Source organism: Dasypus novemcinctus, chromosome 22 (genome assembly GCF_030445035.2).
Source record: "Dasypus novemcinctus isolate mDasNov1 chromosome 22, mDasNov1.1.hap2, whole genome shotgun sequence".
Classification (NCBI taxonomy): domain Eukaryota; kingdom Metazoa; phylum Chordata; class Mammalia; order Cingulata; family Dasypodidae; genus Dasypus; species Dasypus novemcinctus.
Genome location: NC_080694.1, coordinates 32,864,050 through 32,880,352, shown reverse-complemented (window position 1 = coordinate 32,880,352; position 16,303 = coordinate 32,864,050). Strand labels below are relative to the sequence as shown.

Below are 16,303 nucleotides of genomic sequence, written 5' to 3'. Positions count from 1 at the left end.
ACCTTTCATGGCTCCCTAAGGTAAGCCCCTCCCCCTGAGCGGTCCTAGGCGGGGCTTATGCCATCAAGTGCACCCTTTATTTTAAATTTTACTTCTCAGTGTGAACTAGCATCAGTTTTTGAAAGAAACAATAAGTATTTCCAGTTGCTAATCTTCTCTTCCTGCACCTTTAATCACCATGGTCCAGGGACCCATTTGGTAACCTGGCGGCTTCGAAGAGTGTGTGTGTGTGTTTAAAAGGAGAAGAAAGCAGATTTGTTCCAGTATTTCCGTGTTTCCTTTCTGTGCTGTGAGAGGATTTCACTTGGACATCCTTCAACATAATTCTTATTAAAGAGTTTCTTCTATCTGAATCTCAATTCAGTTGTTCCTCCTCCCCTTTTTTCCTGCTCTGCAAGCTTCTTTCAAAAATTATTATTATTATTATTCATGCTAGGTGTGTTAAAATAACTCGCACCTTCATCTCTTAAATCAGCTAGGGACGCGAAGCTTCCCATACACTCAACTGTAACGGCAAAGCAGGGGAACGCACGCTGGCGCCCGCTTGAGGGGCCAGGTGCTCTGCACACGCCCACCCCACCCGCGCCCCTTCCATCTGCTCTGCCACCCATGGGCTCCGTCTGCTGCCCTTTGTCTCTCAAGGATTAGAGCAAGCTAGGCCACGCCTAACAAACCTGTCACACCTCTGCAGCTGTCGAGGGCCAGGGCGCAGCCGGGCGGCTGGCGGCGACCTTTAAGGGAAGGGCCCCGTAGGGCGCTGGAAGATTCTGCTGAACTCAAGATGGCTTCTAAGGAAGCTTGGATTTCTGCAATAGGGCCTCAGGTGAGGGACTGGCCGGGCCCTTGAACGCCCCACGGTAATTGGGACAGGCTCCTTTCCCTCCCCTTAAGTCGCCTTTACCAATTCTCAGCACCGAGATGAGTGCTGGCCCATGAGCCTTTTGCAACACTTCACGTTCTCATTTTAAAATAACCTTGAACGCGTCGTTGACAAGTAAGCCCCAGGAAAGAGCCTCAAAGCTCAAAGGCATCTTCTGTGTATTTGGGAGTCCCACTGGGCGGTCTGGTTTTAAGGTGTATCCCCAGGGACCCTGGGTCCACACGTCATCTTTTTTCCACTCCCTTTCCCGCCTCTAGGCCACTGGGGATGGCCTAGGGGAGGGGGTGTGAAGGAAGGCGGATGAAGAGGGGGGCTGCCACCCAGTTTTACAAAAAGAGTGTGTGTCTTTCAAGCTTCTAAGCATCCCAACATACCGATGGCACCTCTCCAGAAAGTTTGTGTTTTAATCACCATAGGTGTTGAGAATTTTAACAAACAGCAGCGACAACCGGAGCTCAAAAGCGGCACTGGGGGCTTGACACGGTTCCCAGCCCACCCTCCCCTGGATTTCCCACCATCCAAATTGTCCTTTGCAAACACACGGGGTCTGGCGGCTTTCTTGGGATCAGAGTGGGTGCCGCTGACCCGCGCTGACCAGGCTCGCGGCCTCCTGGCGCTGCACACCTCAGGCGCGTCGAGCCATCTTCAGAGGTTTTCGCTGTCATCGGTTTGTCACCCTCGAATGTGCCTGGGGTCGTTTCTCTGTTCCATTCTGCGGAGGGTCACCCAGAGGCTGGGCCTGGCTCGAGGCTACCCTGGACCCCTCCAGGCCCGGAACTGCGGGGTTCCCTCCAAGCTTCAGCCCCCTTGCGGCCGTTGCGAGCAAGCTCTGTCCCCAAAGGCGTCTCCAAGCCATCACATACACACACAGGGCCGCTGGTGAATCCCAAGGCCCCATCCCACCCTCGGCCCAGCTTCCTCCAGCCACAGCATGTCTGGTGGGAGGCAGACGACCTCGCCCTGACCCCAGGCCCACTAGCGGCTCCCCAGCCCCCTCCCCTCTTCTAGGGTCAGGGGGCGCCCACAGCGGGTCGTACTGTTCCCAGCTGCCCCATTTTATCTCTGAATTCGGGGCCAAGCTGCCTGCGCCCAAACTGCACAGCCCTGCGCGCTGGGACCACCTTGCCGAGTGGAGGTCCGGCGCGGAATGCAGAGGCCCAGGCCGGCCTGCCTCTTCCCTTGCAGGCGCTGCCACCATGGGCGAGGCCGGGCCCTGAAACGGGCCGCAGAGGGCCTGCGCGGGACAGGGGCACCTGTCCACGCGGCCGCAGCCTCGGTTCCTAACCTGGGAGCCCGATTTGCACCCGCACAAAGGTGGGGAAAGCGGCGGGGGCGGGGAGTGGGTCGCTGCGGAGGTGACGAAGGGTTGCTTCATCAAAACCAACCCCTCCACCTCCGTGGTCCCGGCCTGGCTCGTGCCCCGTGCGCCCCTGGTGAGCAGATCCAGGCCCCTGGAAGCCCATGGCTGGGATCCCGGTCCCCGAATTCTGCCTCGCCTAGGACAGCCCCTGGGCCCAGCCCGGGCGGGGAGGAAGCCGCCAGGGGCCTGCGCGGCCGCGGGCGACAGAATGTATATTTGGAAAGGGTCAGGACCTCGGCTGGAGTCAGGCTTTTTATGGCGAGGAAGCCGACAGGGAAGGGCTCTCCGGCGGGGCCTTCTGGGGGACCGTGGGGGCTGAGCCAGGGAAAGGGGAGACCCCATCCCAGGGCGCAGGCCTGGCCCCGGGGCGCTTTCCCCGGGCAGGCGCGCCCAGGAGCCAGGCCGGGGAGGCCGCCTCACTCCTCGCGCGCCACCGCCACGTCCTGTCCCGCACCTCCCTACCGCCCTGCTTTTCTGCGGCTGGGGGTGTCCTCGGCCACCCGCACGGCCTCGGGGGCGGGGACACCTCCGGGGCGCCTGGGAGTCCTGCGCCCTGGCGGCCTCCCCTCACTGCGCCCCCCGGCTAGCGCCGCACTCTCCTCTCGCCCTGCCGGGGCGCCCACTGCCCGTGTGTCTTTCCTGGGTAAGAAGTCAAATAATCACTGGGGCCTCCCGGAAGGCCCCCGCGGGGCCCGTGGCTGCACCGCGTGCTCAGGCTCCGCGGCCAGGCCCGGCCCGCGCGGCCCCCCGGCAGGCTGCGGGCACCGCGGCCTCGGCTGCCCTGGGCGCCCCGCGCCGGGGACCCGCGGCTGGGCCCGCCGCCTCCAGGGCCGCCCCGCGCCGTCGGGACCGCCGAGCGAGCCACAGTTGTCGTTTGTCCTCCGCGGACGATTTTCCAGACCGCAGTCGTCCCCTAAATCGGTGCGCGCCACCGCGGCCGCCGTGCCCGTGGCACAGCCTCCAGGTCGTGACCGGCTTTGATACTGAAGGAAGGCAGCGGCCTTAAGAGTTAATGGCGCTAAATGGGGTGGTTTTCCTGCTTTTTCCCCGGGGTAGGTGACGGGAAGGAGGGGGTGGTCTCGCTCTCTGGCAGTTGTCCCCAGGGCTCTCCAGCAAGTCCCTTCCTCCCCCAGCCCCGTGGTACTCGCCTTCTCGCCCGCCCCGCCGGCCTTCCCCGCGTCCCCAGGCCCTGCCGGCTGTCCCAGCACCCAGGTCAGGCGAGCAGCCCACCCCCGACCGCGCCACGCCTCCACCCTCTGCTCGTTCCCGGGGCGCACGCAGTGCTCTCCCATGCCCACCCAGGTTGCAGCCAGCAAGCTGTGTTGACTTAGCAGGCAAACGGGCAGCCCACCCAGTCCCCTTCCCGGGAGCAACCGCCGCAGGCAGCTGGGGGGTGGGGGACAGGCTAGGCGGAACTCAGCGGTGGAAACCTGGACGCGGGGAAGGTGCCGGACTGGTGCAAGGGGACGACTCAAAGGCAGGCCGGAGAAAGAAGATGCTCTGCGAGAAGAGCAGGAGGCGCCTTCCGGAAGCACCCGGGGCCTGAGGAAGCGCCCCCTGACGCTGCGGGGTGGACCCCAGGCAGTGAGATTCTGAACAGGAATCGACAGAGCCCCTCTCCCAAGACCCCGCGGATGGGGCCTCTCCTCCCGGCTCCTTCCCAAGTGGGAGCTCTGGCCCTGTGGAGGACACACCCGCTCTATAACGCAAGGAAATTCCAGGGCCTCCTGTATCTCCTGTAATAACGCTCAATATGCTGCAAATTCAAAAGCAGGGAGGGAAAAAAATCAAGTAAACAACAACGACAAAAATAATAATATGAAACAGAGGGTTTCTCTGGAATGCGCGTGAGATGGGAAAGGAGCAAACAAAGGTCCTAAGGAGAGCCTTGTGCTCTCTATGCCTTATTTTGGTTTCCAATAAGACGGACATGGTACATTTTGCTCAATTTTCCACTCCTAATCACGTTGAGAACGTTGGTGGAGAAGCAGCTTTCATGCTCCAGAATGCGTTTTAGAGATGGAATTCATTTAATGAGGCACTGCTCCTTTCCGAGGTGGAGCTGCCCTAACCTGCTGCCCGCCCAGCTCCCCTCCTGCTCCAGCAGCCCCGTCTGTCCCAGGCCTGGACATAAGCTCAGGATCACGGCTGCGTCTCACTGGCCCCCAGAAGGCTCAGTGCAGAGAGGGGGCTGGGTCACCAGGGAGCACAAGTCAGCTAGGAGTGGCACCACCCCACAAAACTCAGGGACCCTAAGACCTTCTGAGAGCAAAGAAAGTGCCAGACACACAGAGACAAAGAAACAGGAATAGAGACGAAAGGCAGGCAGAAGGCAATGATTACGGTGGATCGAAGCAGGTGGCCATGGAATAAAAGGAGGGCAACGGGTCCCCCAAATGGGAGCTGTGAAGATAAACTCCAAATAGGCAGGCTTTCTGTTTGCAAAAGTGTCCTGAAAATGCTGTCAACAAAAGCCCTTTTTGCAGGGAGCCCCTAGCCCACACTGTAAACTGAAATAGGACTCTCAGAAAAGTGGGGTTTCTAAAGCTGGTATTTGGGCCCGTGGAAGCCCTCCAATGGGTTTCCCTTCCTGTGGAGAGCCATTGTTTCAGTACGTAAGGCTTCGCCCGATGCGAGGTTCCAGCCACGGCCAGTCCTCATTCCTCTGCCGCCCGCCCCTCCACACATCAAGGGGTGAGGACATCTGACATCTTCTCTTGACCCTCTCCCCTTCCTCCCTGCCCAGCTGGAGAAGGACAGCTCCGAACCGTATTCTGTCCCGCCCGCCCTTATTACCGCCCATCAATCTTGCCCCTAACGCGACATTTGTTTATGGCCGGGTGGGAAGGGCTAATGGCTTCACCAACCAGCCCGAGCTGAGTCTAGAGGCGAGCGAAGCCCCAGCGCCCCAGGGCACGGCCGCCTGCGGGACGCGGGCACCGCAGCGCGGGGCTGGGAAGCAGATGGGGACCTCGCCCTGCGCCCCGGCCCCTCCCGCGACCTCGGCGACGTCGGGGTGTGGGGGACCCCAGCCGGGCGCCTCGAACCCTCCAGAATGCCCCGCGCCGCACGCCCTCTGCCAGCCTGGCGTTCCTCCTGCGCAGTTCATCGGCGGGGCCGACCCAGCCAAGGGGTCAGGGCCTGCCTTGGGTCCTGCATCATTAAGAACAAAACTGATAGCCCCCACCTGCGACGTTTGGACACCCCCACCCTCTAGTGAACAGGGTGGGAGAGGAAAGGTCCCCTGTCCTTTCCTCACCTATCAAAGTTGGGGGGAGCCGGAGAGGGTGAAAATGCACCCTTGTGAACTGACCCCAAGGAAAAGCACAGGCCACCGGCACAACTGAGCCTTATTCCCTGGGCCAACATCGATTCTTCATGACACAACGTGCGGGACTGAGAGAGGGTAAACGTCATGCTTGTTTACATGCAGCCTGGTGAAAAAGGCCTGCGAACGGCAGAACCCTGGCAAAAGATATGAGATCCCACCGCATGCACACCCTGCCAAATGCGAGTCGCTGCATGGCACGCAACAGGACGACACGACTTGCTCATGGCAGAAGCTGCTACGAGGAGCAGACAACATGCTCATTGTCCTAAAGCCTGCTGCAGACGCCCATTTCAGAATAAACTGTCTACCCGTTCAAATAGCAAGGAATTTTCCTTTGTCTCTTATCTTACTTGGAGGGAGCGCCCCCCCCTTTTACAGAAAAACGATTCTTACTGCTGGAAAAGTGCAGCTCCCCCATGCCGAGCCAGCTCTCCTGGGTTAAATAAACTGGGCAGGGGTTGCCCTTTCTTAAATTGGATGTGAGACTCCAAAAGCAAATGTATTGATAGTAGACAACCTTTTATATATCCCTATATATGGATTTACACATCTGACTCGTGCAGAACTTCTGACCTTTCATTCAAACGTGCCTTCTGAACGATCAGGCAGCGCGTAGAAATAGCCACTTGCCCTACAAATGCAGAAGACAAACACCTTCCCAGACACGGGGAGCCCCAGCGTCCAGCTTCACACGCTGGAACTCCAGAGGACGATAAAGGTGCTAAGAAGCTGGCCTCCACCGAGTGCTCCTGAGCGCTGGGCACCGGGGCTCGGGGCCGTGCGGCAGAGGCGGGAGCCAGCCACTGGCCCGGGGTTCCCCTCCAGCTGCTGGGAGATCGAGGGGCGCCGACACCCCCTCCCTGCGCTGTTGGGGTTCCGACCACCCGGGTTCTCTCCCTCGCCTGCTCCTCCAGCAGCCCTGCTTCAGCGCAGGCCCTGTCACTCCTCCCGGGAGGGGACAGACCTGGCCGGCCCTCGCTCGGGCGGCTCTTCCCCGAGGCGCCGGTGCCCGACGACGCGAAGGAGGCCGCGGGGTGCCCAAGGGCCGGGGCCAGGCTGGGGACCGTCTCCCCTGGGCCCGGGATGGGCTGAACCCCAACGACTTCAGGGTCATCACGCTCGGGCTCGAGCAGATCCGGGGGCACGGGGACTCGCTCCCGGAGCCCCGTCTGCAGCCCCCTCTCTTGGGCTAGGCCAGACCGTCGCCCCTCACAAATCGGCCGTGATTTGTGGCTTCTGTAAACTGAGCTCCCAAACCCAGTAAGGACGCAGCCCCGGCCGCCGGGGCCTGGCCGGCCCGTGGTGCGCAGCCGGGGTCCCTGGGCCCGCCGTGACAGCCTGCGCCGCGGCCTGGCCCTGGGGGACCCGAGCCTGGGCCTGAAGACGCGCCCAGGGGCGCGGGCCTGGCGCTGGGGGGCTCGCCGGCCGAAACGCACAGCTCGCGGGGCCGGCTGGGTGTTGCTTGTCACGCGCCAGGAATGGAACGCCGCTGACCTTTTCCCCCAGGCCTGCTTCTCAACGCACGTGCGTCTCCAAACAAAGGCGGCGAGCGAGGAGTAAATGGTTAATAGCAACTGTCTGGGGCAGGATTGGCAGGGGCGCGGGGACGCGCAGGGGGAGCGGCGGGGACGAGCCGGGGGAGCCGAGGGGACGCGCAGGGGGAGGCGCGGCCTGCACAGCTCCGCGGCCCGCGCCCCGCAGCCAGGAGAACGCGGTCCTCCCGGCCAGGGCCCGGGGACGCTGCGCTCGGCCGCCCTCCTCCCTCCGCACCCCCTTCTCCCTACCTGCCCTCAGCGCTCTCTTCTCGGCATCCGCGCCCCAACCGGTGATTAAACCTTCAATCCCAACAGAGGTCTTCTCTGACCCTCCAGTTATTTTCTCCCCAAACAACTTATTTCGGGAGCCGGCCGGAGACAACAGCGGGAATGCGGGGAGGGCCAAGGAGAGGGGGAGGCGTGGGGGAGAAGAAAGAGCTCGCAAACACAAACAGAAGCCGGGCACCGGGGCCGCGGCGTGTAATTAAAGCTAATTAAGCGGCCGGCGTGGCCGTCCGCGGAGCGGCGCCAGGAGGCCGGGTCGGACAGGGCCGAACGGGCCGCGCGGGAACGCGCAGGCCGCAAAGCCCCAGGTGGGCCCGGGGGTCCTCTCCGCACCACCCGGTCCAGAAAGCTGAGCCAGAGAGGTCGAGAACCGTGGCCGGCGGCCTGAGCTGGCCAGGTCTCGGGGTCGGCCAGGCCGGCCGAGGGAAGAGGGGGCGCGTGTCACCTGCTGCCGCTGCCTTCCCGGGCCTAGACACCCAGGTCCCCAAGGCGCACGGACTCCAGAGGACTTGGCGACCGGTTCTTCCCCTGTGCGCCCACAGAAGTCGGTCGTGGGAAGTCGAGGCGGCCGCGGGGCGCAGTTTCCCCGCGGCCGGCCCCGAGGAGACCCCCGGCCCGCGCCGCGGCGATCCTGCTGGCCATGCGGTCGTGAGGCTGGGGAAGGGCACGCAGCGAATCAGGAGCCACGGAAAGCCGTTTTGACTGAAATTAGAGTGTATTTATTTGCAGCAATCCTTTAACAATGATCAAATTTTGACAACAAGCAACAGCAATTACTGCTAAGTGTTGCCTCTAGATAGAGCGGCAGATAGCAGGAAACTGTATTATCTCGAAAACAAGCTGAAAGGCCCTGAACGTCTGTAATCAAATCGCCATCTACCCAGAGTCTGATTGACAGGGCAGATCACCCCAAGATAATGAATTTATTACATTTCCTGGGCTATTTACACAGGGGGACGGCCAATCCTGAGTGCCCCCTCGCTTGAACTGTAAATTAACAAGAAACATTGGCTTGAAAAGAAACCACAGGACTCAGAAGCGCTGCTCTTCTTTCCTTCTTGTTACCGCTTTAAATCTTTTTCAAAAAGTTATCGTTCTACAAACATATCTTCTGAAAGTTTTCCAAAGATCCCTTTCCAACTCACAGTATACTTTTAAAAAATCCTTCTCTATATGGGTCTTGAGTATGGATGAGTTATATAGGTGCCTTTGAAAACTGGTTTGTTCTTCCGCTTTGAAAGGACAGAAATTAATAAGAAAAAAAAACCTATCCAGTATTTGGCTCTCAGGGATGTATGTATAATACACAACTTAATTTTATATGCGATACACAAGCCAAATAGTCATCTGTGTATACGGAAGAAACATTTGCATCTCTCTGTACACACAGGTATCACGGTGATAGGATGGCTGATTCATGAGCTTCAGATTTCCAAATCATGTTGTCATTCCTGAGAAAATGTATTTGTTTATATGCCAAATCACATCTGCTTAGGAAAACATCTTTTTGCTAGCCACAAAGCAAGCTGACTATATTTTGCCGAAGAGGCTGCAGAAAAAAGAAACTAAATAAAAACAGACTTTGATGTGACATTGGACAAGGAATGGAGAGGGTTTCATTTTCCAGAGATTTAGGCAGAGAAGGGGCAACTTCTAGTGTTTTATCTCTGAAATCCTTTTTTTCCCCTCATAATAATTAAGGCTGTATCAAAGTATTCAGGCATATAGGTCTCATTCAAACTGAACGGTAATTTATTAATAAACAATGAATACGTTCAACAGAGAAAGAAAAGATGATAGAGTAAGATTACTACAGTTTCCCTTTTTATAATGAAAAAAGCACAATTTAAAGTTTCAGGCAATTTAACGTCAGGTTTTGGAAACACTTTCTGGCGTTTGGTCCAGGACATCCAACTACAAATTAAAAATAAATTACTATGTTGCAATTTACATTTTAAAACAAGTCCATGAATAAAAAGAAAAGCGATTTTCATATACGGGGACTTTCCCCCTCCTTTAAACATAGGATAAAATAATATTTTACAGATAAGAGGGAAGGAAGGAGGAGGGCTGGGAACGGGAGAGGAGGAGAGGGTAGGCAAGCGTGACCTCTGAAAAGCAAGAAGAAACTTACGTGTTAGCTGGAGTAACACTGTCTTTTAATAAACCATGGTTTGGCTGTCTCTGTACAAAATAGTTTACCGTTTTGTTTATTTAGATAAGGCAAAGTGGAGGTGGCTCTGAATCAATCTTTTAAGAAAATAAGAGTTTTCTTTGTGCTGGTGAGTTGACTTTTTGGAGAGATTCGGTTCGCTGGCGCGGAGAATGTGTGTCGAGTTTTTTCAATCGGGTATTTTGGTTTCGATTTTGCACCAGGAGGTTCTCGGGGCCGTTCCCGTTTGGGGGTTCGGGTCGGTTCCGGGCGTGCTGGTGGTGGTGGAGGCGCGGGGCGGGGGGTGTCAAAACTTGCTGCAGTCGTAGACGAAGGCCCCGGACGCGCGGTACAGGGACTGGCTGGAGGGGAAGGCCATCTGACAGCTACTGTTCCCGTTCACCGGCGAGTTGTTGAGGCCGAGCCGCTGCGACTCGAACATCTCCCGCACCGAGTGGAAGTTCTGCTGCTGCGCGGGGTAGCCCGCGGCCGCCGCCGCCGCCGCCGCGCTCGCCAAGTGGCCCAGGTCTCCCGCCGCCTGGTTCAGGTACCACGAGGTGAGGCGGCCCTGGTGGGCCGCGGGGTGGTGGCCCGCCTCCTGGCCGCCCCCGCCGCCGCCGCCGCCGTGGCTCAGGGACGAGGAGCTGCTGCTGGTGACCGGGGGCAGCGAGTAGTCGGGCAGGGGCTCGTCCACCGCCGGGCCGCCGGCCGCCCCGGGCGCGCCCTGCAAGTGGCCGCCGCGCTCGCCCGCCGCGTACAGGCTCATGGCCTGCATGTTGCAGTGGTAGGTCCCCGCGCCGCCCGCGCCGCCGCCCGCGCCCGCGCCCCCGCCGCCGCCGCCCGCGCCCGCGCCCGCGCCGCCCGCGCTCGAGCCCTGGCTGCAGGGGGAGCTGTAGAGGGCGCCGGGGCCCGGCGAGTAGGCGCCGAGCGCCAGCGGGGGCGCGAGGCCGGGGCGCGCGGAGGCGGCGGCCGCGGCCAGGAGGCTGGAGCCCAGCTCGGCGGCCGGGCCCTGCGGCGAGCCCCGCAGCGACGTCATGATGTTGTCCACGCTGAAGCCCTGGCCGTGGTGCGGCGGCGGCGGCGGCTGCGCGGGCGGCGCGGGCGGCGGGTGCTCGGCGCCGTCCAGGCTGAGCGGGCGCGCCGCGGGCAGGCCGCCGCGGGGGCTGCTCCCGCTCGACAGGCTGCTGCTGCTGCTGTCGGGGCTCTCGATCTTGGGCACGGCGGCGGCGGCGGCGGCCGGGGACAGGGGCTGGGGCGGCGAGGAGCACGTACCATTCTCGGTCTTGATGTCCTGCACGCGCACGGGCGGCGGCTGCGGGCCGGGCGCGCCGGCCTCGGCCTGCTCGGGGGGCGCGGGGGCCGCGGGGCGGCCGGGCGCGGGCGGCGGCGGCGGCTCCTTGAGGTGCAGGCGGTCCTTCTCCTCCTTGTCCTTCACCGCGTCCTTCTTCTTGAAGCGCCGCCGCCGCCGCAGGAAGCTGCCGTTCTCGAACATGTTGTACGAGTCCGGGTCGAGCGTCCAGTAGCTGCCCTTGCCGGGCTTCTTGTCGTCGCGCGGCACCTTGACGAAGCACTCGTTGAGCGACAGGTTGTGGCGGATGCTGTTCTGCCAGCCCTGCTTGTTGTCCCGGTAGAAGGGGAAGCGGTCCATGATGAACTGGTAGATGCCGTTCAGGGTGATCTTCTTGTCGGGCGCGTTCTGGATGGCCATGGTGATGAGCGCGATGTAGCTGTACGGCGGCTTCACCATGTCTTTGGGCTGCGGCTGCGGCGTGTAGGGCCCGTAGGCGCGCGCCATGCCGCCCGGGTACTGCTCGGCGTGCGCGGGGTGCGAGTACATGCTCATGGGCGCCGGCATGGCCGCGTAGCCGCCCCCGGCCGCCGCCGCCGCCGCGCGGTAGTAGCTCTGCTCGCCGCCGAGGTAGGGCACCACTCCCAGGGAGTTGGGGCTGGACACGGAGTAGCGCGCCTGCATGGCCGCCGCCCCGCGCGGGCCCCGGGCCGCCCGGCCGGCCTCCCCGCTCGCTCCGGGCCGCCGCCGAGGGCGCTGCGGGAGGCGGGAGCCGGCCGAGGACGCAGCGACGGCCGGCGGAACTCGCGCGGGAAGTCCGGGGCGCGCGGGCGGGGAGGACGCGCCGGGGAAGCGCGGCCCGAGGAGGCGCCCCTGCTCGCCGCGCGCCCTGCGCCTTCCCGGGGACGCGGCGACCCCGCGGCCTGCGGCCGAGGCGAGCGAGCCGGGCGCCGGGGGAGGGGCGCCGGCGCCGTCCCGGGCCCGCGTCCGCTCTTCGCAGGCTCGCGCCGGGCCGCCTAAGGCAGCATGGGGCAAACTTCGGAACTTTTGAGCATCCGTCGCTCCGGCCAGCACTTTTTTACGCAGTTACATTTTTTTTTTTCCGGGCCGCGCAGCCCCGCCCCGCCGCGCCGGCCGCAGCCAATGGGAGCCGAGAGCCGCCTCTGAATGGGCCCGGGAGCCGGGCTGCGCGCGGGCCCCGGCCGCCCGCACCGCCCGGCCGCCCGCCCGCGCGCCCCGCGCCCCAGGCGCCCCGCGCCCGCGTCCCCGGCGCTCCCCTGCCCCGCGCCCCTTACCCGAGCCTCCTGGCCCGCGCGCCCCGGGGCCGCCCCGAGTCCCCCCGCCCGTTGGCGCCCGCCGCCCGGTCGCTCCCCGCACGGCCCTTGCCCCCCGCAGCCCCGGACGCCACTTCGCGCCCCAGCAGTCCTCACAGACGCGCATTGTTCCCTCGGACTTCCCGGGCCCCACGCAGACGCGTCCTCAGTCCCCAAGCTCCCCCGCGGCCACCTCCCGAGCCCCGCCTCCCGCTCGGCCCCTCCACATTCCTACGCGGACGGCCGCCTCCTGCGCCGCGTGGCCCGGCAGCTCCCCGCCCCTCCGCCCGGCTCCCTCACCTTCCCTCGCCCCCACCCCGGCCCTCCCCTCCCCAGCGCCAATCCCACACCCTTCACGGAAGTGTCCCGTCTCCCCGACTGGCGCGCCCTCCTGTCCCGATCGCGGTGACAAGAGACAAGGACCCTCACCGGGTTCTGCTCCGGGTCAGGAAGGAATTGTCACCACCGCCTCGCCCCCCTCTCCCTTGACCCTCCCAGTCGGAATAGGGTGGTGCTCTTGGGGAGGGGGTGTTAGACGGGGACGCCTAGCGGGAGCCTCGCGCGGGTGGCCCGCCCGGGAGGCTTCGTGGTCCCCGCAGCGGGCGCTGGGCTCCACGGGCCCCCTGGGCCGCGCGGCAGTGGCCCGACCACTTCCCGGCTCTCCTCTGCCTCGCGGCGCACCGCCCCCTCCTGTCCCGCCCGGCCCGTTTCGGCTCAGAGGAGGGGTCAGCCTGCGGGCTCAGTGACATTCGGAGGTGTGATGACAAGAGGCAAATAAATACGTCCAAGAGCTTAACGCGCCCGGGCCTATCAGCATCTGCGCGCGCCCGGGGCGGCCGGCTCGCCGAGATAACGGGTGCGTTTGGGGAGGTTCAGAGCCACACCTGCGGGGGTCTGGGGGGCTGGGGGGGAGACGCAGGGGGAGGCCGCCGCCTCTTCCTACACCTGATCTGTGCAGCTTCTGGGTGACTGGAATTGCCTCTTGATGGAAGAGGAGGAGAAATGAGGGGGAAAGAGAAGAAGGAGCAGGAAAGAGACGCGGCCTCCTCTGCCTCCAGGCGCGAGTCTGCCTCTCGGCAACTCCAGGAAAGACCCTCTGGGAGAGAGAACACTAGGTCCTTTGCCGGCAGCCCCCAGGGGAAGCGGCGAAGTTGGGGACGTGTGAGGAAGAAGTGTGGGTGACGCGTTTCACACCTCCGCTCCCCCAGTGTCTGACAATCTTTAACTCCGGGGACGTGTCGGGAGCCCCTTCTGGCTCCCGACCCGGATCCCGGCGTCCTGGTTTGTGCACGGAAATTGGAATTGCAGCTTCGCTCGTTCGCCGGGGAGGACATGGGCTGTGTCGCCGGCCCAGCCCCGCGTCACTCGAATATTAAAAAAAAAAAAAAAAAAAAAAAGCCCAGCGTATTTCAGAATGGACGTTTATTGGGAGCGAAGAGGAGAACCCTTAGAATTAGCCTTGGAAGGGGGTGGGGGGTGCCCGGAGGTTCGAATCCCGGGGCGGCGCTCTTGGGTCACTCGCGACCCCTTTTCCAGAGCGTTCCCAAGGCCAAGTCCCTGATGGAATGGGAGAAACCCGAGATCTGCCAGAAGGAGGCTAAGTCCTTGGCGGGTCTTTGAGACACTTGGGGGTGCGGGGAGCCCCAGGACTGTGAACAGGAATTCGCGGTTAAGCCCCAGCCCTTCATCCCGGCTTCCTGGGCGCGGGCAGCAGGCCACCCCAGCCTTCAGTCCCCAGGAGGGATAGGTTAAGGGTCTCCCTGGCCACCCCGAGTGAATTCGGGTTGGAAAGGGCGTCCCCAGGGCTCCCGGGGCGCGGAGAGGAACGCAGCGGTAGCCCGTCGTTTGTTTACCCACTGCGGGGAGCGCCCGCGGGCCCCTGGCTTGGCTCGGCTGCCTGCCCCCTCCGAGGTCCCTCCCTCTCCCCGACCCCGGCCCGGCCTCGGCCAGCGACTAGGAGGGAGCTTGTTATGTAAATTGCAAATCTCACAGCAGCGCTATTCTCGGCCCCCGGCTTTGGGTATAAAAGTGGCCGTTGTGAAATTAGCATCCGGCATGCGGGAAAAAAAAAAAAAAGGAAGGGGTGCAGTTTTATACAGATCAGCTTTCCACTGGTTTAGCTCTGGAGACTTGCCAGGAAAGGATCTGTGCTTTTATGTTTCATAACTTCCTCGGAAGCAAACCTCCACTAAATGGCTTGCCTGCGTCCCCGGCACCTGGCTGGTTTCTCGTAGTCGTCAGTGGCGGTGGGATCAGAACGAGAAGAGCAGACGTGACGGTTTTTGGGGGGCGGACCAAAGCTTTTATTTTCAGGCTAGAGTTTCGACGGCGCTGGTGGCTGCTCTCCAGTCCCCACGCGACCCTTGCCTCAGCTGGCGGGAGCGTCCCCGCAGGAAACTTCGGGTTGAGTGCTTAGCTCGCACCCCGCGTGCTGGCAGCCTGGAGGGCCCGCAGGCGACAGCGGCCGTGGACCTTCGAAGGGACGCTCGCTTGGCCGGTGCCGCACCCCCACCAGCCCCTCCCGCACCCACCACGCTGGGTTACCATCCCCCGGGCCCCCCGAAGGGGTCTTAGCTGGGAGCGGGCGTGACGTCACAGCGAGGTTTCAGACCAGGCCTCCCAGAGCCGCTATCTGGGCAAAGCACACGGGGACCTGGACGCAGGGGTGCCCTGGAGTGGGGGACCTTGTGACTCCGCAGGGATGTGTGCGTGGGGGGAGGGGGGTCCCTAACACGGATCACGAGGTGCACTTTTCCTCGAGTTTTCAAGTCAACTAGGAGAGGGGATGGGGCTGAGATGGCGTGGGTAGTCCAGGAAACGACTCTCGAGGGGCTTGAGTCCAGCCCCAGGACGCGCGGATTGTCCTCCGGGTCAGAGGCCCTCGGGGACCTTCCAGCATCCCCTGCGTGGAGAGGGAGCTGCGGGAAACGAGAAGACAGGGGCAGGGGCTTGTCCCGCTCAGCACCGCGCGGCGGGCCCTGGGGCTCCGCACACCCGGGAGTGAGCGGGCCTTGCGTGGCCATCGCAGCGTCTCCTCGGCTGCGGGGAGGCGGAGTGGGAGAGGCAGGCAGGCACCCCGACGACGCGCTACGGGAGTCCCCATTGGGCCGAAATCCGCCAGCAACTGGAGCCAAACTGGGGAGGGGAGATGTCTTTGAACTATTTCCATAATTGTCTTAGCTCTCCATTTGGCCTCGGTGGCGTGGGCCGGGGGCAAGGGGGGACGTCCTGGGGTCAGCAACCGTTATTCGTTAATATCGAACCCGTCGGGCGGGCAGGGAGCGTCGGTCATCCCGGCGGCTTCAGGCGGGGAGCCGCGACCGGGCGTCGGGGCGCTGGGCGCCACTCCCGTCGGGATCGACTTCCCTCTCCTCTTGGGGGAGCTGAGTCCGGTTAACGCAGTCCCTTTAATTCAGCCCCCTCCTGAGTGGAAAAATTATTCCTGCAATAAATGAAAGGAGCATTTGTATTCCGATTATGTTCTAAAGGAAAAGAAAAAAGAAGGAAAAAAAAGACCCACGTTGGCTCTCGGCAGGATTGACTTAACCGGGTAGTGGCCCCCTGACGGCGGCCTCCGCAGGGAGTTCGACTGCTGGAATAATTTCATTTCATACCCCATCCCCAAGACGCGCCGGCGCCACCACTTGCTTACACGGGAGAGAGCTGCCAGCACCTGCTGACGAGCACCCCCTGGGTGGGGCTGCCCAGCCCGCCGCCCACCTGTCGCCCCCGTCCAGTCCAGCAAGGCCCCAGGTTCCGAGAGCGCCCGCGGGGCTCGGAGCCGAGGAGCCTGGCACGAGGGGGTCCACAGGGGATGCGGGGCCCGAAGGCTTCTTCTAACTTCGGTGTCTGGACGCGACAGATTTCGGGCTTCCTTGGTGCAGGTGGAGAGAGGGGGAGGTCAGAATTGTCACCTTCCATCGAACTTGCAGGGCATGGATCGCGCTGTTTTGGGGGGTGGGTGATCCGAGGCGAAGAGCCCTGCGGGCGAGCCGGGGCTCCTGGCCGTGAGGTCCCCAGCACAGCTCGCGCGGCCGCCGCACTCCAGGCCTGGGGATGCAGACGACGCGGGAAGGTGGGCTCCTGGCCCTCGGGCGCACTCGCTGGGAGGCCGCCTGCCCCCGCGGCCCCGCGGCCCTGCGCTTCCAGGGAGGCTGAG

At 62.6% G+C, this 16,303-nt stretch overlaps 1 protein-coding gene across 1 annotated transcript; it reads right to left on the bottom strand.

The window, feature by feature from the left end:
• Window positions 1-8,087: 8,087 nt before the first annotated feature.
• On the bottom strand, window positions 8,088-11,937 carry FOXC1 (forkhead box C1). Its single transcript, XM_058285165.2, has one exon. It carries the CDS (start codon window positions 11,513-11,515, stop codon window positions 9,851-9,853), a length of 1,665 nt encoding a protein of 554 aa, XP_058141148.1. The 5' UTR covers window positions 11,516-11,937; the 3' UTR covers window positions 8,088-9,850.
• Window positions 11,938-16,303: the final 4,366 nt, after the last annotated feature.

What these genes read in the sequence shown, in the direction of transcription:
- FOXC1 (XM_058285165.2), bottom strand. Translation starts at nt 11,515, where the DNA reads ATGCAGGCGCGCTACTCCGTGTCCAGCCCCAACTCCCTGGGAGTGGTG.